Here is a 25871-nt window from a genome sequence, read left to right on the forward strand (position 1 = left end):
GTTAAGCCTGGGTGGTCTCTTGCCATACTTCCTGTTTTTCCTATGCAGTGGGATAGTTTGCTCTTGTGCCCTTAATAGTGTCTCTCTGAAAAACTGCCAAATGTCTTCAGTTGTTTTTCCCCTTAGACTTGCTTCCCATGATATTTTACCTATCAACTCCCTGAGTTTGCTGAAGTCTGCCTTCTTGAAATCCGTTGTCTTTATTGTGCTGTTCTCCTACCATTCCTTAGAATCATGAACTCTACCATTTCATGATCACTTTCACCCAAGTTGCCTTCCGCTTTCAAATTCTCAACTCGTTCCTCCCTATTTGTCAAAATCAAATCTATAACAGCTTCACCCCTAGTAGCTTTCTCCATCTTCTGAAATAAAAAATTGTTTCCAGTACATTCCAAGAAGTAGTTGGATAATCTGTGCTCTGCTGTGTTATTTTCCCAACGGATGTCTGGGTAGTTGAAGTCCCCCATCACCACCAAGTCCTGTGCTTTGGATGACTTTGTTAGTTGTTTAAAAAAAGCCTCCTCCACCTCTTCTTCCTGGTTTGGTGGTCTGTAATAGACCCCTACCTTGACATCACCCTTGTTTTTTACCCCTTTTTTCCTTACCCGGAGACTTTCAACAAGGCTGTCTCTTTTTTTCTATCTCAACCTCAGTCCAAGCGTATACATTTTTAATATATAAGGCAACACCTCCTCCCATTTTTCTCTGCCTGTCCTTCCTGAGCAAGGTGTACCCTTCTATACCAATATCCCACCAAGTCTCCGTGATGTCAACTACATCATTGTTGTGTTTATATGCTAGCATTTCAAGTTCTTCCTGCATATTCCCCATACTTCTCGCATTAGTATACAGATATCTATGATACTGATATGATTCCCGCCCCTGCAGTTCTGTCTTGTTTCTCCCTTATTTCTGCTATAACAGCCCACGCTCCCCCCATATTCTGACCCTTCTCCCAGGTCTCCATGTTTTTGACTTTCCTGTGGGCTTTGGTCACCTGCCGCCGTCGAACCTAGTTTAAAGTCCTCATTAGGTTAGCCAATCTGTAGCCAAATATGCTCTTCCCCTTCCTCAATAGGTGGGCCCCATATCTGTTTAGCAGTCCTTCTTCCTGGAACAGCATCCCATGGTCAAGGAAGCTGAAGCCCTCCTGGTGACACCATCCTCGCAGCCAGGCATTCACCTCCAAGATGCATCTGTCTCTACTGAAGTCCCTACCCTTGACTGGAAGGACTGAAGAGAACACCACCTGTGCCCCAACTCCTTCACCCTTACTCCCAGAGCCCTGTAGTCACTTCTGATCTGCTGAGGGACATACCTTGCAGTATCATTAATGCCCACATGGATGAGTAGCATGGGGTAGTAGTCATAGGGCTAGATGATCCTCGACAATCCCTCTGTAACATCTTGAATACAGGCCCCTGGCAGTCAGCATACCTCCCAGGATGCCATGTCAGGGCGACAGATAGGTGCCTCTGTCCCCCTCAGAAGAGAGTCTCCAGCCACCACTACCCTACGTTTCCTCCTGGGAGTGGAGGCTGTGATCCTCCTACCCTTGGGGGTATTTGGCTTCTCCTCTTCAACCTTTGGAGGTGATTCCTCATTACTTGTTGCCAGGGCAGCATAATGGTTCTCCATCACCATAGTGGGGTGGAGCACTGCTTGCTGCCAGAAGTAACCAGCAGCCAGTGTCCTCCCTGTACCAGAGCCATATTCTCCTCACCTGGTGGCATGACAGCAGTCCTCTCTAGCTGATAGCGTCCTCAGCCTTGGAAGTCTCCATATGAACACTGTCAAGGAATTCCTTGTGCGCACGGATGCTCCTCAGCCTAGCCACCGCCTCCTGTAGCTCTCTCACCTGCTTCCTGAGAGATTCCACCAGCAGGCACCTCTCACACTGGATGGTCCCCCCAGCCTGGCTTTCTGTGAGTGGGAAATGTAGGCCACAGTCTCTGCAAATCCACACCAGGATCTGGGTAGAGACATCCATTGTTAGGCTCTGTCTGGATACAATGTTTTTTTCTACACCCCTCCCCCCCGATGTTCTGGTTAAACTTGGATTTATGCTGGAAATGGCCCACCTTGATTATCATGCACATTGTAAGGAGAGTGGTCAGTTTGGATGAGCTATTGCCAGCAGGAGAGTGAGTTTGTGTGTGTGTGGTGGGGGGGGGGGAGGGGGGTGAGAAAACCTGGATTTGTGCTGGAAATGGCCCACCTTGATTATCATGCACATTGTAGGGAGAGTGGTCGCTTTGGATGAGCTATTACCAGCAGGAGAGTGAGTTTGTGTGTGGGGTTTTTGGAGGGGGTGAGAAAACCTGGATTTGTGCTGGAAATGGCCCACCTTGATTATCATGCACATTTTAAAGAGAGTGGTCACTTTGGATGGGCTATTACCAGCAGGAGAGTGAGTTTGTGTGTGTGTGGGGGGGGGGGGGGGGGGCGGAGGGTGAGAAAACCTGGATTTGTGCTGGAAATGGCCCAACTTGATCATCACTTTAGATAAGCTATTACCAGCAGGAGAGTGGGGTGGGAGGAGGTATTGTTTCATGGTCTCTGTGTATATAATGTCTTCTGCCGTTTCCACAGTATGCATCCGATGAAGTGAGCTGTAGCTCACGAAAGCTTATGCTCAAATAAATTGGTTAGTCTCTAAGGTGCCACAAGTACGCCTTTTCTTTTTGCGAATACAGACTAACACGGCTGTTACTCTGAAACCTGTCTGGATACAGGCGCAGGTGGAGGAGACAGGAGCAGTGTTGGCACTGGCAATATGGCCCTTCCTAACCATAGCGCTTTTATTACGTCTCCCTCCCACAAATTCCCCTGTTTGCAGTCCCCTGTTCGCTAGCTCCCCTTGGTTGCTTAGCCTCTGGCTTTTAAGGCCTTCCATCCTGGGTCAGCCCTACCCCCTCGTTAATCACACACGGGGAGGGTGATCACAAGGCTGATTGAGGCTGATCAAGGGAACAAAGGCTCAAGCAGAAAATCAAAATATCATGAATTTGTTATTAGGGTGTTGCAATAGCCTGCTAGGTAGCTTGTCACTGTTGGGAGGATGGGTTTTCTGGGGTTCTCCATGTGTTACCCTCTTGGAGAACATTGTGATTTTCCCCCTTCAGCGGCTGTCAGTGCATCTGTGAGTGCTGGGGAGAGGGCATGCAAGAGCAATACACGGTGTTCTTTACCAGTAGGGTCTCAAAATACTGCCCCTAAATCCTGCTCCTGTTCTGTTCTCGTTAGGATTCTTAAAAGCAGTTCAGAAACTGTTCATCTAATTCTAATGATTAAACTCTATTTAAAGGGCTGGTACTATCTATAACTGAAATTTGGCATGCTGTAAAAGTTTCAGCTTGACAATAGTCTTGTACCAGTTTTAAGAAAAAGTGGCTACTAAAGATAGCTAATCAGTTTTTTTAAGCAGTTCATTGATTTAGGATTGTATTGTAGCTTTTGTAACTCCAAAATGGTTTCCTCCCCATCTCCCGGTGCTGAAGTACTGTGAATGATTAATCTCTATACTGGATGAACTATAGTAGGTATCATAAATAAATTAAAGGAAATATGAATATCTGGTGCAAGATACTGCATGCTGTACTTGGTGTAAAGATGCCCACGGAGCATAAGAACATCCAGTAGTCAGCAACATTAAATCTATAAGAACTACATCTGGCTACAGTCAAATAAATCTTGACATAAGAGTCCACTGATTTAATCTAGTTTAGGAAGCACTAATCTTAGATCAGGTTTCACAGTGGTAGCTGTGTTAGTCTGTATCAGCAAAAATAACTAGGAGTCCTTGTGGCACCTTAGAGACTAACAAATGTATTTGGGCATAAGCTTTTGTGGACTAAAAGCCACTGCATCAGATGCATGCATGCATCTGATGAAGTGGGTAAACTTATGCCCAGATACATTTGTTAGTCTCTAAAGTGCTACAAGGACTCCTCGTTGTTTTAATCTTAGGTCAAGTTTTGGAGTTACCTCCTTGTTTTAGAGTAACAGTCGTGTTAGTCTGTATTCGCAAAAAGTTTCCACGGCATGCATCCGATGAAGTGAGCTGTAGCTCACGAAAGCTCATGCTCAAATAAATTGGTTAGTCTCTAAGGTGCCACAAGTACTCCTTTTCTCCTTGTTTTAGTCACACTCTCAGCAGTTTCGGGAGATACAGTTTCTTTGGGGAGATACAGCAGAAGCCTTTCACTCTAATGTTAGAGTACACCAAATGAGTGTGCATATTGGATCTCTTGGACTCTCAACTGTGTTTTTATAGCTTTCTTTACTTGTGTGGGACTGGAATGTCCAAGAGGAGGAGCCACCCATTAGCTTTATAAAAAGGGGACTGCTCTCTTGAAGGAAGTCTACTGTTAACATCTGTTTGGCAGTAATATTTTCAGCTGTCCTAATGCACTGCTCTAAAGTTTCCCTGCCACTCTGCAGCAAGAAAACTTTAAAACAATTTGAGATGCCCCTGAAAGTTCCAGTGCTTCAGACTCAGCTGTGGGGAAGTCATAAAATCCATAATTGTGTGGTCTGTGTATGTTTTCCTTTTAAAAATGTTTTACAAAACAACCAAAAAACCCTCCTCTGCAGATTCTTTGTTTTAATGATCAGGCAGTTTACAGGTATGGTAAGTTTATTCTAAAACCACTTGAAAATACTTTAAATGCTCCATTATATAAATTCTATCACTGTACTATTCTATCAAAGATATTCTTATCCAGATAAAAAATAGTCTAAAATATATTGGATCAAAACAGATCCAAATAATTGCCTCAGCTGCCTTCAGCCCATCTGCCTCTGGTTTGTGAGATGTGTGTAAATCCCTGAGTCTCTTACAGCCTTTTAAGAGATGAATTCCTACACCGGCCTTCAGATATCGAAGACCGTATTATCCACTTTCTTCTTCTTCCTATTTCAACAACACTACCACCAACAGCAATCATCTTTTTCTCAACACTGGTATGGAAGATGTCCCTTTAAGTCCACGCTGAGACAAAAGAATTTGTCCTCCACTTCTTTACCAGCAGTTCGACCTTAGGTTTGACATAAGGTTTGAGAACAGCAAATCCCAACTTTGATTTTTGTTCCTTTTTCTTTGGAGACCATTTAAGCCAATTTCCCAGTAATTCACAAAAGATCACCACAGAAAGTGGGTTTTCCACACTATAAAAGACTGTTTATACCATCCAGTTCAAAATCTTCCTTCCCAACGAACCTTCTCCTTCCCTATTCAGGAAGCCCTCTGGCAAGATGGTGTTAAGAGAAAAAAACAACTCTGTACTAAGGGAGGGAGCAGTAGAAGAGGTTATGGTAAATTTCAGAAATTGGTGTTTCTATTCCTCATGTGTTCTAATACCAAAGAATGGTGGAGGTTTTTGCCCAGTTCTGGATCTGAGGAAACTAAACAGGTACATTTGAAGGTTTTGCTTCAAAGTGTTAATAGTGGGTTTCATTATCGATTTCCTATCTCAATTGGTTTGCTGCTCTTGACCTGAAAGACAGTTAACTGCATATTTCAATAAGACCATCACACAGGAAGTACCTTCATTTTGCACAGGACAGGACCATCTCCAATACAGGGTCCTTCCCTTAGGGCTCTCCAGGGCACCCAGAGTCTTTATGAAGTGCATATCCATAGCGGCAGCTTTTCTGAGAAGACAGGATTTTCCTGATTCCTGTATTTAGATGATTGGCTCTTAAAAGCAGCTTCCAAACATAAGCTGGAAATAGACACTTGATTCACGTGGTCTCTGTTCCAGAGGTTGAGTATTTGGATTAACAAAAAGAAATATCTATAAATGCCTTTACAAAGTGCCCCTTTCACAGGAGTAATTGTAAACTCCACGATAGCGAGGGCTTCTGGAGGACAAATTCCTAAAGATGTCATATGCCCATTCAGTATCTGCTTCAGAATCCATCTCAGAAGGTGAAGTTCTTCCTCTCCCTACTAGGTCTTATGACATCAACCTTATGTGAGACTAAAGATGATACCTCATGCCACTGGTTGGCAAGAAACTTCAAACCTGCAATAGACTACGGGAACCTCGTAATTACTATTACAAACAAGATCTAGAAAACTCTTGTGGTGGACGGACAAGGATCATATAATGCAGGGAGCTGAGGTTCAGCCCTTCTTCCCCATCATGACAATTACAACAGGTGCCTTGAAAACAGGCTGGGGTGCCCATGTCAACAACCGTGTAACAAGAGAGCTCTGGAATCAGCAAGAGTGTCACCTCCCCGATCAGTGCTCTGGAGTTAAGAGCGAGCTGTCTGGCACTCAGATCTTTCCTCCCTCAGGTGAAAGGATATGTGGTTCAAGTGGCCATGGACAGTTATAACAGCAGTATATTATATTAAGAATTGGGGAGGAGCCACTAAAGCCTTGGGAGAGGGGTATTCTTCATGAGATTTATATGGTAGCCTTCAGCCACCTAGTGGACCAGCTAAGCAGATCCACAGATATAAGAATGGTCCATGAAAGACACTGTGATCAGGAGAATTTTTGCCCTGTGGGGTACTCCATATATAAACCTAGTTGCCACAAGGTACACCACCAAATGCTGTTTGTTTTTGTTCAAGGCAGGGGCATCTAACAGATGCTTTCTTCCTCAGTTTGGATACAGATCTGATGTATGCTTTCCCACTATTCCCTTTAATATTGAAGGCTCTGATCATGATCAACCAGGACGATACTTGTCGCTCCAGAATGGCCAAGACAGCAATGGTACGTGAACTAGCTCCTCCTTTCAAAGGAAACTTCAGGGTATTACCACTGTCATAGGACTTTCTGTCATAGCAGCAAAGGTATCCTCTGTATCCACTTTTGTTAAATTTGACAATCTCTGACAGAATTAGAGTACTGTTTCTCTCTAGATGTACAGCATGTGTTACTAAATGCTAGAAGCCAATCAACCAGAAAATGTTATGATTTGAAATGGAAAAAATTTTCACTTTGGGTAGCCCTTATTCAATCCATATTTGAAGTATTGTTTCTAAAGAACGAGGGTTTATCTGTTGTCACTTAGGGTACATTTAACTGCAATTGCAGTGTTTCACACACCACTAGATGGAAAATCTATATTTCTAATATAGAAGTTTCTCAAAGCTTTACTATATTTTAGGGTGGATTTGATTTACATCATGAAGGAAAGAAGGTTCTTTACCTGTAGCCGAGGTTCTTTGAGATAGACTTTGCATATTCATTCTCTGTACCTTTTCCTCCCTCTTCTGCAAAGTCCTAACTATTTGGGGCTCTGCATTAGCGGTGGAAGGAACTGAGGTGGCAACCACTGCAGTGCCCGCTTTTACAACCCTGCCATCAGAACATGCTCAGATGTTGAGGAGAGGAGCACCGAGGGGCCATGTGAGTGGTCATATTGGCACTGCTACTAAAAGGTTGCACTGTTCAGTGGCACTGGTTGGCACATGTCTCAAGAGTGTGAATATGCAGAGTCCATCTCCAAGAACCTCAGTTGTAGGCTAAGTAACCTTCATTTCTGGTGTTGCTGGCCAGGCTGGAATATATCTTGTGGAGCTTAATCATATGTTTCTCAAACTGCAAGAATATTTCTTGTGCATTTATTTTCAGCAGTGGTTTAGTAGAACCATTTTACCTGTGAACATACATTACCACTCAGGTTCTCAAGATTTTATTTATTTATTTATTTATTTATTAAGCTTTAACCTTGGAAATTTTTCTGATTATTTTTGCTTTTGTTCTGCTCTGGATTTAGAAGTTTCTATTTGTAATGAGCTTCAGGTTTGGGCCAGGTAGATCAGTGGGACATGTCCTATTTTTATTGTGATTGGCTGAATTACCCCATGTAACCAATAATGGATCTGCTCAGCACAATCCATTTCTACTTAGTGTCTGAGGGAGAGAAGAGGGAAGAATTGTATCTGATCTAGCTGGGAAAATCAGGACGGGAGAATTTTTAAAATTTCATTTATGCTATTAAATTTCTTTTAAAAATTACTGTTTTTAAATTTTAATTATTGTTCAGGTTGTAAGGATAAGGAGAATGAGTCCACAATATTTTCCGTTACTTGCTTTAGAATTTAATAATATGCTTTGCAGATCTGGGTTTCAAAATACAGTACATTTCCATGGGCCATAATGAGTTCTTCAGGTTATCGGAAGCGGTCTCATTTTACTATCATATATTTTAATAAACTTCATTATTATTATATCCTTGCTTTATAAGGGAAAATTGATTTTTCTGAGCTCAGTGTTTCTACTTTTGGTTCCAGTGAACCTGCACAAAAGGATATGAACTCATCAAATAAAAATTTTGCCTGTAGGACTGCATGGAGATTAAAAAAATGGGGCAACAGGATTCACTGAAACCTTCATCGTCTTTATTTCAGGACCTATGAAACCATGCAAACTGATTCTGACACAAAGAATTTCATGAATTGTGTTTTGGTTTGAAATGGAAGAGATTGTAGAACTCTGTTTTTCCAAACCAGTATTTCTGTTCACATTGCTTTGAGTGTTTTTGAGGTGCAAGACATGAGCTATCTTTGTCCTCATTGTTGGCTGTCAAATTCAAGGACCAGTATGTTTTTATTAATGACTTGTACTTGGCAACTGCTGAGATTATTAATTAGGAACCTGTACTTGGAGTCAGAGTGACAGCGATGAAGATTTAGTTAGGAGAGAAATCATGCCAGTATGTTGGACAGATCCTCCTCTACATGTTGGCATCAGTAGTTCAATATATCAACTTGTTTCTAATATGAAATGTTGAAAATTCTTGGAAAATTAAAGATGTTGGCAGAGACTCAAGAGTGTGGCTGAGCTCTGTCACACTCTCTTGTGGAGCAAAAGTTGCTTTAAGCCACCTTTTGTGCTCTCTGGATTCTTGGGATAGTTTGCCCCCGGGCAAAGTTTAAAGCATACTCAGGCCTGCTCTGAACTATACTTAGCTGCTTTGGGACTCCAAGGATAATGGGAACATCGCAGCGACTCTTTTGTGCTGCCAGAGTGGTACAAAAGAGCTGTGATTGGGCCTGATCACAGTACCAGTTATCTTCTAAACCATACTAGTTTTGAATATTTAACAGTATTGGGTTTTTATTTTGCTTTTAAGATTGTGTTTAAAGACCTAAAATTACTAGTAAACATATAATGAGAAATCTGTGGTTTCAGTGGTTGGAACCAGGAAAAAGTTTGTATAGATGGTAACAGGTCCTCCTTTGTATCTGTGTTTATTTTTGGTGATGGTCGGTCCTCTGATATATGTGAAATACAAAGATCTCATAATTTCTTTTGGCAGTCTAATTTGGCCCCACCTTGGCCATAAATTCGTCAGTACCACTCTGCTCTCATCTGATGCCATCTAATATGCAATGTGAAATGTTTCAGTGTGAGACCGGAGGGGATTTTCCTGTAGTTAAGGTAGTGGACTGAGACTCTCAAAGATCCGAGTTCAGTTCCCAGCTCTGACACGGTGTGAGACCTCGGGCATGTCACTTAAACTCTCTATACGTCTGTTCTTCATCTGCAAAATGGGGATATTTCCTTTCTTCCACTCTGACTGTAAACATCTTGTGGTAGGTATGTTGCTCCAAAAGCTCTTGGGCCAGTCCTTCCACAGCTTAAGAAGAATCTTCTCCAAGTTCATGTGCCTCAAAAAAAACCTCCAAGATTATCTCATAGACTCCTCAAATTATTCTGATTGAATGGAGGATTAGGTCAACCCAACTAAATGAGTTACTGTCTTTCCATATAATGGTTGTGGTCACATTGTTTCCCAGTACACAAAACACATGTAACCCCACTAAGTCTTGCACCTGAGAGGGAACACTTTGTGACATCAAGCCCATTTCCTTTTCAGTTGTGCCAGCCAATACCCTATGAGATTAATCTAGTCTTTAATCATGAGCCTTTCTAGAAAGAAAAGCAGTACTTGTGGCACCTTAGAGACTAACCAATTTATTTGAGCATGAGCTTTCGTGAGCTACAGCTCACTTCATCGGATGCATACTGTGGAAAATACCGAAGATGTTTTTATACACACAAACCATGAAAAATGGGTGTTTATCACTACAAAAGGTTTTCTCTCCCCCCACCCCACCCTCCTGCTGGTAATAGCTTATCTAAAGCGATCACTCTCAAACTGGACAGTCTCTACGTAAAAGAATAAATGGATGCAAATCAGATGTCAAGAATTATAACTTTCATAAACCAGTCGGAGAACACTTCAATCTCTCTGGTCACGCGATTACAGACATGAAAGTTGCGATATTACAACAGAAAAACTTCGAAACCAGACTCCAGCGAGAGACTGCTGAATTGGAATTCATTTGCAAATTGGATACAATTAATTTAGGCTTGAATAGAGACTGGGAGTGGCTAAGTCACTATAAAAAGTAACCTATTTCCCCTTGTTTATTCCCCCCCACACACACACACTGTTCCTCAGACGTTCTTGTTAAACCCTGGATTTGTGCTGGAAATGGCCCACCTTGATTATCATACACATTGTAAGGAGAGTGATCACTTTAGATAAGCTATTACCAGCAGGAGAGTGGGGGGAGAAAAAACATTTTGTAGTGATAAACACCCATTTTTTCATGGTTTGTGTGTATAAAAACATCTTCTGTATTTTTCACGGTATGCATCCGATAAAGTGAGCTGTAGCTCATGAAAGCTTGTGCTCAAATAAGTTGGTTAGTCTCTAAGGTACCACAAGTACTCCTTTTCTTTTTGCGAATACAGACTAACACGGCTGTTACTCTGAAACCTTTCTGGAAAGAGTTCTCTCTCTACTTCATTAAATTTCTGTCTGTGAAACTTGAGGTTTGAATGTGGGTGGTAAAGCTTCAGAAACAACCCCTGGGCTGTAGATATATATCTTAGCTAGCAAAGCATATAACTGTTTAGAGTACACTTTTCAATAGTGAAGTCCCATTTTCAGAAGTGATTTAGGAACCTGAACTCAATGAGATTTGGGGCTTGTCTCCACAGGGAAATAGCAATTCTGGAATAACTGTTTTGCAATAGCTGTTTTGGAATAGCTCCCTGCATCGATGATGTATTCCAGAACATAATTGATGTAATTCCAGAATAGTGTCCATATGGGGGAGTTACTCTGTTATAGCTAAATTATACCAAAATAGCTGTGCTGGTCAGTTTCCCCGGTGACTTTTGAAAATGGGATTTAGACTCCTAACTCACTTAAACTGTTTAGAAAATGTTCCCTGTCACCCATATCTTCAACATAATTTCTGATTCACAGGCTCATCCCATCCATTTTACCTCTGTATCTAACTCTCCATTAAAGCCACTTATCCTTAACACTCCTGAGATTATTGCCTCTTCACTTCTAACTTCCCATATAATTTCAGCTTCCAAGTCACGATATCACTTTTGCTGCTCTTCTGTGGATCTTTTTCAGTAAGATACTGTTTCATCACTGTGGAGTGTGATCAGAGTTTCTGAGGCAAGAACTGTGCATGGTGTCCTAGGTGTGGTGCAATGTAAGGGACTAATATAATCTGCTCTACTTGATGAGAAATTTCTCTGTATATAAAACCTGGAAATGGAATTGGCTTGTATTTGGCAGTAGTATAGTACTGAGTACTCTTATTTAATGCGTCACTGATTGCCACCAAGTCTCTTCACATAATGCCTTTCTAGATACTAGTTCCCTAATCTATGTCTGTTGTGCATTCTTTCCTAAATGTGTTAATTTTAAACTTCTGCATCTTACATTTCATCCCTCACTTGTCTGCACAAATCCTCAAGCTTTCCATATTCCTTTGTATTTTCTGCCTTTTTTTGTGTTGTCTCCTATAACTGTTTTGTTTTTTCAGAAAAAATTGTTATTCTATAAATCTGTTAGCACTTTGGTAAATGTGTGCATGTTTTTGTTTCTTTGCAGAAAGCGATAATGAACTCTCAAGTGGTACTGGTGATGTGTCTAAGGATTGTCCTGAGAAGGTCTTGTATTCCTGGGGAGAATTACTGGGGAGATGGTAAATATTAACTTTCTCATTTAGATTTTTAAATACTGAACCTTTTCACCCTTCTGAAGAGCAGATAAAGGCTCATAAAACAATACAAGGCCTAAAATTCCCTTGGCTTAAATTGTAATTTTCTTTTTCCATTTAGAAAACCCCCAAACGTTTTAGTTATGATTATAAAGTAGAGATGCTCCATATGAAAACATGTATTTAAACCCAGAGCATAAAGGATTAGCACTTGTGTTTTTAATTGGTGGTTATTCTGGGGATCTCTCTCCCAGTGCTTCCATGAAAGCCCTGGTCCCTGTGTTACTGCATTTTCCGAGGTTTATTTGACTAATTATTGTACTCAATCTTGGTGTTAAACATGGTTCATTTCATGCTCCCTCCTCCCCATCCTGTTTAAATGCTTATCTTTATAACCTGATTTATTAATTTGTACTAATTTGTCTGTTCCCAAATCTTTCCTCCTTATGATGTTACATGTTGTGTATTATGGTTTCATTGGTATTGATTCTTTCTGTTGGTCCTATATGTGATAGAATCCCAAGGGAACACTGATCTGTTTTCTCAGATGCCAGGAAGAGGTTTTTAAATCATGTAACAGACTTCAAATTGCCTTGGTTAGACCAAATTAAATTTGATCAAATGTATTTTTTGGCAAAATTCTCAATTTCAAGTTAACATTCAAATGCATATTGACACAAGGTTAGAAAAATTAAAATTGAGGGCTTACATGTTTGAGGAAAACTTAGTCTTCCCAGGTGAACAAGTGCATGTTTACATCTTTCAAAAGAAGGCAATCCAGGATACATGAAAGGCCTGGTGAAAAGTTACAATTTGATGAAATATCTTAGAAATTTTCAAATACCTAGAAAACAGGTTGCAACTTTTTTCAGACTGATAAAAACATATTCGTTTCACCTTTTCACAACTCAGAAATGTCCAGAAGAGTTTTACCCAAATTAAAATAAAATGCTGTTGAGATGCAGACCGAGCATAGAAAATTTTAGGCCACAATGTGGAGGTTGAAAGGTATGAGCATCTGCAAATTGAAGGTTGTAATAGAAACTGTTTTGCAAATAACTATAGTGGGTACTGCCTAGGCTTGTGAAAAGAAACACGTTCATGGAATGAAGTAGCTACATGTATAGTGCCAGTAAGGATGGAATGTTATTTTTGGGATTTCAGAGCTAAGTGGGAAATAGATTAGAACAAAAACTGTGTGTGTGTGTTATGGAACTAGCAAAATATGCATACATCAAACCAGATGATCCTTATTCCCTTATTATTTGTGACTCTATTCTTTATCTTGCCTCTGTTTTGTTGCTTTCACCCGTTGAATCAAGTCTGCTATTAAAATGTAGGATCATTAGGTGCTGTGGGTATTTTATTTTTCTGTAAAGTACCTAGCACTCTTTGGGTGCTAATATGGTGATAGGGTTACAATAATAAGATTCTGGTTGTTTCTGCTAAATTGTGCCACTGCAGAGTTATACCCGACTTTCATTTAAGAATTTAAAATTTTAGAAAAATGTAATTGAAGGAATGGGATGGAATGGATCTGCTGTGGGATTTAGCTTCAACACTCACTCAGTCTTTAAATAAGATTAGGTTGGAATGCAAAGCGCTTTTCCATCCTTAGTTTTCATATGCAAATTCTCCTGAAAAACACCCAGGGTATGAGTAGTGAGCCAGAGGGGAAGGACCTCAACCAGCTTGAAGAACAGCTGCTGCAGGCCCCTGCCTGCTAGTTTATCTGAGGACTTTCTTTGTGGGGACCTTCTGCTACTATTAACCCAGCAGAGTCCACTGTCTAGGTGGTGGCACCAGGAGCCATCCTCTACAGCAGTGGTGCTCAACCTTTCCAGACTACTGTACCCCTTTCAGGAATCTGATTTGTCAAGTCTCAAGTTTCACCTCACTTAAAAACTACTTGCTGACAAAATCAGACATAAAAATACAAAAGTGTCACAGCACCCTATTACTGAAAAATTGCTTACTTTCATATTTTTACCATATAATTATCAAATAAGGGAATATAAATATTGTACTTACATTTCAGTGTGATACTTGTGCCTGTTTTTTCATTTGTGAGCCTTGTCTGAAGCCAGAGCCTTGGGTGGCAGAGCTGAAGCCAAAGCCCTGATGCTCAAGGCTGAAGCACGTATCTTAGCTTCGTGGGGCCCCCGTAGTACGGGGCCCTGGGAAATTGTCCTGCTTCCAGCCCCTAACATCAGCCCCACACTTACGACCCCTTTAAACCTGTCCTGCAACCCCCCTGAAATTCACAACCCACAGGTTGAGAAACTGATCTAGATGTGTTGAGTACCCCTTGCAAGACCTCTGCATACCACCAGGGGTATGTGTACCCCTGGTTGAGAACCACTGCTCTACAGGGCCTTCTGCTGTTGTGGTAGAAGGGATGCTTCCACCTTGAGACCTCTGTGCGGTTAGGTGGGGCTGGGGCATTGCTGGTCATGTGCTGACCCCAGCATGTTCAGATGTAGAGATAGGTTTGGGCATACTGTATAAGTATAAATTGGGTATACTGTATAAGTTCTCCCAAAGAGAGAACAGGTAGGCTGTCCACTGCCCTAGGAGATGATTCTTGTGTGGATGGTCTTCGCTACTACCACCACCTCAGATTGGGAGGGGATTTGGAGATGTGCCTGAAGTCCCAGATTGCCTTAATCCAGGCTTGCATTAATGAGAGGTAGGAGGAAATGGATTAAATCTAAAACACGCTTGCCCAAATTCAGCTTTAGTGTAACTCCACTGATGTTATGTCAGAGATGAATTTCGCCTGTTCAGTATTTGAACTTTTGAGGAATTGTTTAGTCTTTCCAGGATTTTTTGAAAAGTATAGCATTAAACAGCTGATCAGAAAAGTAACAGTTTGAAAATTAAAAATAGATGAAATAAAATAAGCTCCTCCAACGTGCCAAACACTACAGCATATGCTGAAAGAGGATACATGCGTTTGCAAGAAATTAACATTTCCGTCTTGAGAATTGGTGCACTGATTGTTTTGGAGATAAAAACTTCTTGCTTGTTAATTGCTACCTGTCATTTAATGTTACTGTAAACGGGTGGACTGATATGACAGAAAAATTGCATAGATGTAGTCTGTAGGAGATTTTTCCTAAAAGAAGTCATAACAAGATAAGCAGAAAACAAACAAACAAATGGAAGATAGGGGACTATCTTCTCATTTATTTAATAAGTCACAGTTTGTAGGGCATCCTTAGAATGAGGTTTATTTTTCTGAGCTGAACTTCTGTCATAACCAGCTGAATTCTCAAAAAGATGTGGATAATAGCTTCTGATGTGTACATAGATAATGGCCATACTTAGTAGTCTTTAACCAGAAATATTTATAGCAACTCTAATTTTTTATTGTTTTTGTTATGTCTTCCCAGGCCATAATCATAAGGTCTTGGCATCTCTGATAATATCCTGTATTTGTTCTTTGACCTATTAAATAACAGCTGCTGAAGTGTAGCCAAGATAATAAATGCACTTTGTAAGAAATTAAAGATGTAAATCCACCAGTAGCCATGAGAAACCTAGTCCTTTCCAAATGCCAAACGGTGTATATGATAAAAATAAGCGGATAAGCAAAGCTTTGTGGTTTTGTTTTTTTTTAAAGCCATTTCTACAGCCAAACAGATGGCAGAGGGTCATCTGGCAATAGAGAAAATAAAAAGCATACATATTTATTTTCTACAGTAAAATGGACAAAAAGGAATATTAATAGTTTAAACTATTTCCCAGATAGACACTCAGATACCTGAAGAGTTGCTAATTGTAAAGGTACAGAGTTTTGCTTGACTGCATGGTTATTTTATAATATAAACTGAACTATCGAGAAGTGCTATCTGTGCAGTAAAATTAATGTACTTGAGTATTTATGTAACAAATCAGTTATGATCCTGTGCATGCAGTGCTCGAACATGCTTGGAAGTTGGAAATATATGATGGTAATGGAGTACAGTATTCTGCTCTCTTGACTATCACTGTATATTATTATCTGTGTGCTCTTGCTGCTGGTAGTGAAGAATTGCTTATTGTCTTTCATGTGCATGTGAAAGTTTACAATCTTATCTCTTTGTTGGATTTATCTACACGTTAAAAGGCTCAGAATTAAGTAGGCCTTTATGTTTACTTACAAAGAAAATTTTTTTGCTTTGGTTTCTGTAAATTACCTAACAAATAAAAAGAAATTGTAGTTAAATGTGCAGGTGTGGGAAGCTCACTCGAAAGTACAGCATGTATCTTATGGAATTATTGCTTCAGAATTGATGAACTTCATCACCCCATTTCAGACTGTTTAAACTTTGGTGTATTTTGGGGGCATAGTTATTTGTTTGGTTTTATCACAATAGTATTCCATTCTTTTTTCTTTTCTTCCCTTCTTACCAGTTGCCTGGTTGGTGGTTGTTTCACTTTCAGTTTAAATTAAATTATAAAGTCGGCGGGCGGGGCGGGGTAGGGACTTGGTTTTCTTACTTGTCTGTTCATAGCAATGGCACTATATAAATAATTACCAAACACATCTTAAACTACTTTCTCGTGGGTATAGATACCTCGCTAACTAGTTCATGCTCACTGTGTGTGTAACTTGTGTTTGAGACCAAAGAATCAGTTCAAACACTGACCTTCTGCTGCATTTTTGGAAATTGCCGTGATAGATCAAAGCAATGGTCCATCTAGTTCAGTGTCTTGTCTTTGACAGTGGACAGTATCTGATGTTTTTAGAAGAAGTTCTGAAATCTCTATAATTGAAAATTACAAAATATACTTATGGGAGAAACTTCACCCTTTCATTAGGTGATTAGTGGGTGGGATTTTATTCTGCGAAATGTGATGGTTGATGTGTCGTACATGATTAACCCATCTAATGTAATTGCACGTGATAGCAGTGATGCTGTTATCATTATGTAATCCTTTTTAAATTCTACTAGGCCCTTTCTCTCAATTTTTGAAGTGAATTCCACAGGTGAATTATGTCTTAATTTTTTAAAAACATATGTCCCAGCCATGCATGAATCTTTTCCATCTTCTACGCAGGGAGTTGGGACTAGGTTGAGAAGCAGTGGACAAGAAGTCTAATAGAGAAGTGCTAAATTATTTTTAAAAATACTTTTTAATTAATTTTCACTCATTAATAGATTTACTTGTAAATCCTTAGGAAAATTAATTCAGTACTCAAAGGAAGTGCTGTAATTTGGTGGGTTTCAGAGTAGCAGCCATGTTAGTCTGTATTTGCAAAAAGAAAAGGAGTACTTGTGGCACCTTAGAGACTAACAAATTTAATTTGGTGGAAACACTGTATACTCTTCATAAGTAACAAAGAGGTTGAATCCCTGCTTTACAAGCAAAACTCAACTCAGCTTTAACTATGGAGCTGTAACTAGTGCCTCTATAACAATAATATTAAAATATTATCAGTGCCTCTTTGTATGATACCCAATGTATTTTATTTGCTTTTTTAAACTGTAACTGTACATTGAGCAGATGCTTTAAATGAACTTCCATATGGCTATGCCTTTTTCCTTAATAGTTAGTTAATTTTGAGCTCACCTATGTGTATGAATAGAGAAACTGTTCTGTGCACTACAGATTGTTGCACTTGCTGACAATGAATTTAATTTATCAATGTGTTCTCCATTGACTAGCTTGGCTCCCTTTTCAGTTCTTCACTTTTCTAGTCTTGATTAAACCTCTCTAATGTTGACCTTTCGGGTAATGAGCAAATTTTGATTTTGGGAATTCAGCAAATTTTGTCACCAATCCTGATATGAGTTCTTGTGGCAGTTTTGTTAGTAACCTGAGAAGTAGTTGCAAATATGAGCAATGAAACAAATATTTATGGTTTGAATTAGTCATGACTGTACTTTTGAGAAAAACACACATACTCAGAAAACTTTCCGTGTATTTCTCATACTGAATGTTTTTGTCTCCTCATATAGGAGAGGTAAACACTTAATTTGTTTTCTCAGGCACAATAACCTTGCTGTGCGACCAAAAGGACTGTCTACACTGGTGAAGAGTGGCGTTCCAGAGGCACTAAGGGCAGAGGTTTGGCAGTTGCTAGCAGGATGCCATGACAACCAGGCCATGTTGGACAAATACAGAATTCTCATCACAAAGGTAAAAATTATTTATGCTTTTGTTTTCTAGAATAAACTATGTAGAACCTCAGTTTTGTGTAGCTGAAAAGTGACAAGTGTGCAGAATTGTTTTAAAAAAAAAAAAGTAATTTGAATGGTGATGAACACACTTTACCCCCTGCTGTGGGTAGCTGCTGGATGGCATTAATTAACAATAGAATCCAGTGACCTATATCCATAGTAATGTTTGACATTTAACTTTCTGCTTGCCTTGATAACAACCACTGCATAGTCTTATTTTTAAAATGTTGGGTCTTATTTAAGATTTATTGTTTGTTACACAGCAATTGGAGGCTGATGCTATTTTAATTTTTGCTCTTTATTGAAAGAATATGATCTTGGCAAAGGCTTTTTTATATAAGAATATTAAAAAGTATATTTAAGTATGAAGAGACTTGGCTCCTCTTCTCATCACCTGGTTTCCAGTGCATAGCATCATTAGTAATCTGGAGCAGTGGTTCTGCAAACTTTCCATTCTGTGGACCACTCTGTGAGTGGAATATCCTCTCTTGGATCACCTCTTGTCACCACATCGCAATGCCTCTGGTGCTTGGGTGTCCTAATAGTTTTTGCAGATCATCAGGAAAGGCTTCCCAGACTACTGATGCCCATGGACCAGAGTTTGAGAATCATTAGCATAAAGTTACAAAGCTTCTGTGCATTTTCAGACTAGTCATCCTGTTTTATAAGATTTATCTATCTTATGTTTCTAAAACACATATTACTGTCGTTTTATCTGATTTAAAACAATAGCCACAAAGATGAGTGTGATGGAAGCAAGTAATGACTCCAGTTTTACGTTGTGGTTGTAAAATGTACTGGATTTATAGCCCCAGAGACTGAAATTTTCTGTCCACAGAAAACATACAGCATGGGCAATGGCAATGCAAACTTCTCACAATGTCCTCCCAGTATGACTCAGTCCTGACTACTATACTAGTAGTAATTAGTAGCATGCGTAGGGTGCCATCATTTTAGTGTCTGGTGCCCTCACAAGTCTTTAGAGAGATGGAACTCTATCTTATCCTGTTGTTGCTTGTACCTTTTAATCTGACCAGTCAGATGGGGTTTTAAGGTGAGAAAGTTGCTCCTGGAATTGAGAGAAGAGTTTGATCTTCATGGCCTATTTAGCCTTGCCAGCAGGAGTGTCAGTTGATACTGTTTTTTGTGATTTGGACACAGTTTTCTCTGGGAGCCATTTGGAGACCGCCATTTGGAGACCACCATTTTGTTGTGTGCCGCATCAAATCCATTCACCGTTATTCCTCCCCTCCATTCTAACATTGGGGAAGCTGTTTATTGCGGGCTAAAAAAGTTGATTACTTTTTTATATGACTCTGATCTTCAAACTGTTGCCTTACAGAAATATGTAGTTGCAATTTGTGGTTTTCGTGAACTAAAAGAAGATAAGGATTTCTAGGTGGCTTATATTTTTCAAGATTATTAAGGGACAATTGCATCTAACGTTCCATATGAAATTTTTGAAAACTCAGTTTTGCTGAATGGAAATCTTTTTCTCTGAAGGCATGAACTTTGCCCCATCAACTACAAATATACAAAAGCTGGTGATTTATATAATTTGGCATATGATGGATAAAATGGTTAGTGAAATGAGATGAAGTGTTTTTTTTTTTTCCCCCAGTGAAGATGTTATTTTCACTTTAAATGTTCTGCATTCTGCTTACATCTTTCACTGGCCCTCATGCCGGTCCTAGTGAGGTCTTATTCTGTAAGTGAGAACCTAAAGACCTTATGAGATCTAGCAGGTATTAACAAAGTCTATACAATTTGTGTTGTTTTAACATCCTGTGTTTCAAATTGTTCTGAGAGGGGCTTGTCATTCAAAGGCTTACGTTTAAAATTGGCTGTAGCATGCTTTTTGTTCGTCCTATGTGGTGTAACTGTGCGTGGGGTAGATGAATGGGAGGGGGAGAGAAAAATATAAAGACTTTCCCATTAGTGTTGCTTCCATTCTCAACGTGCTGGGTCGCAACCTGAGAAGTTGTACCCCTGATTATCTTGGCTAGCAAAGGTGAATGGAGAGCAATTCAGCTGTTAGTAGGAATTGTCAGTGATGCCTTTTTAGCATCTTTTAAAGAAGCAGTTGTTAAACTCTTGATACAGAGAATCTTAATTAGAGCAATGTCTACAACCTCTCTTTTTAAGGGAGGTTTATTGAGTAGGCTGTGGCAAAGCAGCTCAGATAATATCGAGAGTGTCAAGACATCTGGGGATCTTTATTTTAGGCCTTGTTATGGTAGGGAGGTTGAATTGTAGGACGATCATCTTTTGGTGACTGAAGATTAAGGGTACATGCTCATTCTGTTGGATCCATCTTCAGTCTTTGATCACAAGATACTGTTAACATGGACATTTGTGGACCCTAGCATGGATAGTTGAACCAGCCCCATTCTTTTTTCTCTGACAGTTTAAAAACATTTTGGCAATTGCTTATCTGTGGATGTCAAGGCTAATTCCCTACTCTGGCACTTTTGAGTACAGAAGGTGGGGGCCCGCAAGGCTCCTAAAAATTAATACTGGCCGCTCCAGGCTTGTATTAAACTCCCATTTCTGACCTTGGATTGGTATATGCTGCCACCACCCAAGTGCAGAACCCCTTTGAGAGCCCAGGAAGGTGCACTTGGAAATTCCTTCCCGTGAGGTACCCTCAAGCCCTTTCACCCCCCATCCAGGGAAGAGTTGAGAAAGAGGAGGGGGGTGGGGAAGAAAAGGAAATCAGTTGTTGTCACCAGCTAATTAAACAACATGTGCACAAATCTCTTAAGACACAAAAATCCAATTCTATTCTAAAAAAAAGTAAATGTTATTAATAAAAAAAAAAGGAAAAAATACATCTGGGAACTCAGGCTATTGCTAGATCTTAAAAGAGCAACTGCAAGGATTAAGCATCAAGAATAGCTTTCCTGAGGTCCAGCTTAAAGGTTACAAGCAAAACAAAAGCACCTGGGCTTAGCACAGAGGAATCCACAAGCTGTAACGAAATAAAAGGGATAAACCTAATCACGTCTTCCTAGACATTTCCTGATCTATTTACATATCTGGGGTTTTAAATGAGTAGTTTCTAGGTATAATACTGATGATTTTTTCGTACCTGGCCCAAGCTTCTTACAGCATAACTGCTGTCCTGTCCGCCTCTCCCCAGGAGAGCAACAGACAGACAGACAAAAGGGGAGTCTTGTTTTAATTTTAAAAAGTTCTATCCTTCCATTGGCTCTTTTGGCCAGGTGCCCACTCACTTCCTTTTACCTATGCATAGCAGTGAGAGCAATTAGAGAACAGCTACTAAGAGGGATTTTATAACTGCTGGCTGTGTGTCCATAAAAGGGAACTGCCCTCCCGCCCCTTCATTTATCATAGTGGACACTCTCACGTGCAGTACTCCAGGATTCTGTTCTGTCATGCCTCCTGCTCAACATGTATCTGAGGCTGTTAAGGGAGATAGTTAAGTGGTATGAGTTAGAGTGCCTTTAGTGTACATATGATACCTAGCACTAAGGTCTTCCTATATCAGATCCAGACTGCACAGTCTATCAGCTTTTCCAGTCTCTGGTCAAGATAGAGGCTTTAATGAGAGCTACTTGGCAGAGGCTCAATTTAGGGAAGACAGAAGTAATGTTGACAGACAGGGAAGAACAGTGAGAGGGAAAACAAAGGTGGCATGAAGTTCTTTGAATGAAGGAATTGGTTTGCCTTTTTGTTGCTACAGTTCACAGTGTGGGTTCCTCTTGGTTTCTTGTGTGCTGGATTTGCAGATAAGAGTGGTGACTCACAGACTTTAAGGCCAGAAGGGACCATCGTGATCATCTAGTCTGACCACCTGCACATCACAGGCCACAGAACCTCACCCAACCACTCCTATTATAGACCCCTAACCTCTGGCTGGGTTACTGAGCTCCTCAAATCATGGTTTAAAGACTTCAAGTTACTGAGAATCCACCATTTACTCTAGTTCGAACCAGCAAGTGACTTGTGCTCCATGCTGCAGGGGAAGGTGAAAACCCCTCAGGGTCTCTGACAATCTGACCCAGGGGAAAATTCCTTCCAACTCCAGATATGGCAATCAGTTAGACCCTGAACACGTGGGGGAGACTCACCAGCCAGACACCTGGGCAAGAATTCACTGTAGTAACTCAGAGCCCTCCCTGTATAGTGTCCCATCTCTGGCCATTTAAATTGTTTGGTAATAGCAGTGACAGATGGGCCACATGCCTTTGTAGGCAATCCCATCATACTATCCCCTCAATAAACTTCTCAAGCTTATCTACAGAAGAGGATAGAAACGTCAAATCTATCCTATCTTAAGTATACACCATGCTTTATTGTTTCTCCACTTTCTAGACACAGAAACATTCAACTTCCTGTGAATGATTCTAGATAATGTAGTCCAACAGGAAATTGCTTGTATTAAGTAGTATTGTAATTAGAAATACCACAAGAGAGCACTCAAAACACTGTGTGCACATATCGGTATTTTGTAACAGTGACTGCCAGATTTCCCTGAATCGAAGGAAAGAATTGTGGGAGTAAAAGAAGGAAGACGGACATTGAATTATAAGGGGACAAAGTCCAGAATTACACACCTCCCCCAACACAGGCAATCCAAGAAGGTCCAGACCGGACTGGTGCAACATAAGTAAAATACAGGATGTTGGCACCTTGGATGCTGGTCCAGGCTCAAAGCCACTGGTTCAATAAGAGCTACACACAAAATGAATGCAGGTGCACCAGCTGTTAAGTGTAAGTGCCTTCCACTATTCCAATGGTTTTGGCCAGCACACGGCATTGCAATACATCACAGACCCACTCTAAGAACAAATATGCGTGATAGAAATCTGATACACGCCTGTAATGCTGGCAGACCAAGAGGGGGAAAAAAGCACATTTCATACCACCCAAGAAGCTCAGCACAACTTCTGCAATTCACTCACAGAGAGTACTTTTTTCTAGCTGTACTTTGTTAGAAGGTTGTGACTTTTTCATTTTGAATGTAGACTGTGCGATACTACTGCATGCCTTTGTAACTTCCAGATTGGATTGCTACTGTGCAGTCTGCCACATTGTGACTAGCTTTTAAATGGGTGGAAAGGGGTGGGGTGCATGGAAGTAGCCTTTCTATATACCTGCAGAATGGAACAGCCTTTGCACATGCCACTGTGTATCAAGAAGCTTGCATTTTGTTTCTGGGCGTGACCTGCTGAATGCTGGCTGCTGTGTAGACCGCTTCTTTGCTTGCATGATACTGCAACACTTAAGGTCAGCTGTGGTAGTTGAGCTAACAGCCTTCACGTTTAAATGGAAGTGGGCTGGTGGCATGGTGTTTCCAGTTAGGGACCCACAACAATAGATCTTGGCCCACGCCCTTTAGTTTCATAAGGTTTGGATCTTTATCTTAATGGCAGATTGTAAAGATTACCTGTTTTCTCATGCTTTTCTTGGGGTTGAGTGTTTGTAGTTTGCATTGAGGGATGTTTGCCTTTACTTTACTGGACTTTGAAGGGGTTCTTTATTGTCAATGATTGTTTTGTTTTTTTAAATCTTTATGTGCGTGAAGAACTTTGGACTTTTATTACAAATTGAAATAAATATCTGATGGCCGGCTAGCTTGGGCAGTGTTGTACAATAAATCCAGGTTCAACTCTTCTGTTCACCACAGCGTATTTTTAAATTGCTGGGTTGAATGTCATTTCACTTTGTATGTTAAGATCATTTTGCCTTATGTATACCTTCTTCTAATATTGTATATAGTTTGTTGTTTCTCTGCATGTAGTTATTGCTCATATAATACTTTTTCTGTTTTCTATGAAAATCTCTTTAAGCTGTTACAAAACCTAGGAACATAGGAATTGCTATAGTGAACCAGATAAAAGGTCCATCTGTTCTGATGTCTTGTCTCTTGTGATGGCTGTTACCAGATATCCTCTTAATGGACAATTATGGAATAATCTGCCAATAGGGAAAGTTTTTCCCTAAACCCTGTCAATTCAGGGTTGGTTTATATTTTGAAGAATTTTCTTTGGTATTTAAAAAAAATGTTAATTTAATCTTGGATAATAAAACTCAGTATTTTATCCATATAAATGTCTGCTCCTCTTCTGAATCTTACTAAGGTCTTTGCTGCAATAAATTTTTGTGATAATAAATTCCATAGATTGTTCGGTTTCAAAATTTAAATTTCCTGTCTTAATTTCATTGTGTTCTTTTGCCCTTGTATTATGAAAAGAAGGTAAATAGGAATGCACACCTTATTTTTTTCTGTACCCGTGAATGCCTCTATTGCCTCTTCTCTTACTTGTTTCCTTTCTGAACTAGTCACCCTCTTTTTAGCCTTTCATTGATGGGAGGTCTCTACATTCTCTGATTTTCATTGCTCTTCACTTGACCTTTCCTATTTGTGGATATTTGCGAACCCTGTATAAGTATTCAATGCTTAGGTTCATTTCTGGAAACTCGATGTCTTGTTGGGTTTCTTGCCCTCTTGGTAGCATAGTCTCTAAAAGTACGAATCTTTACAGTAGAAGACTTGGATGCAAACGAGTAAATAAATTATCTTTAATTAAATGTTTGCAAATATGGATTTAGGGACCTAACTTGAGGCACAAAGTAGGACAACTTTGGCTTTAGTCCCTAAGCAGGAATGAGGAAATGACACTTAGGGTCTCTAATACTGAATGTATAATATCTAGTCATCATTGCTTATGACTATCTCAAGTAGCGAAGAGAGTAATGTTAGTGTCTGGAGGCTTTGAAAATACTCCAGCACTGACCTGACATAACCCACAGTGAGGATCTAGCTGCTTGACTTCATGGAAAATTACTGCTTGTAGGCAGGCAGCAGGAAATACATCATATGTGGACCATAAGATGAATTAAATTGTGGTAGATACTAAAAATAAATGTAATTCTAATTTGGAATTTTAATAATGTACAAACTTCTTGAAAACGTCATGATTTGACAAACAGTAATGCAAAAAATACTTCTAATTGTCTAACTCATGTACTGTCAAGTAACTTCATAATTAATGTTTCCACATTTCAGCGTACAGTTCAGTGACAACATAAAATGGATATTTAATTTTAATTTTTAACGATGCAAGCACATCAAAATAGCATTTTAAATACATTTTGTTTTCCCTTTTGTGAATGTTAGAGTCTGTGTTTTGTGTGGGGTTGGGGTTTTTTAAACTCAGCACAGGAAAGAAAGATTTCTCCCCTTATTAGAAAGATGATTTATGACATACCTTGTCCTCCAAGAGCCATGTCCGTTGTTCTCGACACAACATTGAGAGAAGCAACTTGCAGAAGCAGGCAAGCTAAATGAAGCCACCTGCTATGATGGACAAATGGCATGTAAGGTAGGGAAACTGAAGCAGGAAAGCATTTCTGATGAGAGAGAAAAGGAATGGGTGGTAGTGTCAGGCTGTCTGCAGTGGCTCACAAATGTGAGTGCCAACTTAGGGCAGACTGTTACAAACCAGGGCACAAACCCCAAACTAGTGTGTTCCATAATTAGATTTCACCCACCAAGTATGAACTCTTCAAGCACTGTAAGCATTGTACTCTTCAAGCACTGTAAGCCTCAACATGGAGTCATGAACAGCCCCCTTGGGTATTCCAGTCTATCTTGCCACCCAGGCAAGCCTGCCTTTGTGATAGATGATCCCTTACACCAAAAATCACAATAATATTCAGGTTTCA

At 40.0% G+C, this 25871-nt stretch overlaps 1 protein-coding gene across 7 annotated transcripts in view; it reads left to right on the forward strand.

The window, feature by feature from the left end:
• Positions 1-25871, forward strand: part of RABGAP1L (RAB GTPase activating protein 1 like) — a 530232-nt gene that overhangs the window by 144057 nt on the left and 360304 nt on the right. For all 7 annotated transcript variants that reach the window (XM_073356445.1, XM_073356440.1, XM_073356444.1 and 4 more), the window contains 2 exons: positions 11898-11991; positions 17985-18135. In XM_073356445.1, coding sequence (XP_073212546.1) covers positions 11898-11991; positions 17985-18135 — 245 coding nt within the window. The remainder of the gene's footprint in view (positions 1-11897; positions 11992-17984; positions 18136-25871) is intronic.

Source organism: Lepidochelys kempii, chromosome 8, assembly GCF_965140265.1.
Source record: "Lepidochelys kempii isolate rLepKem1 chromosome 8, rLepKem1.hap2, whole genome shotgun sequence".
NCBI classification, from domain to species: domain Eukaryota; kingdom Metazoa; phylum Chordata; order Testudines; family Cheloniidae; genus Lepidochelys; species Lepidochelys kempii.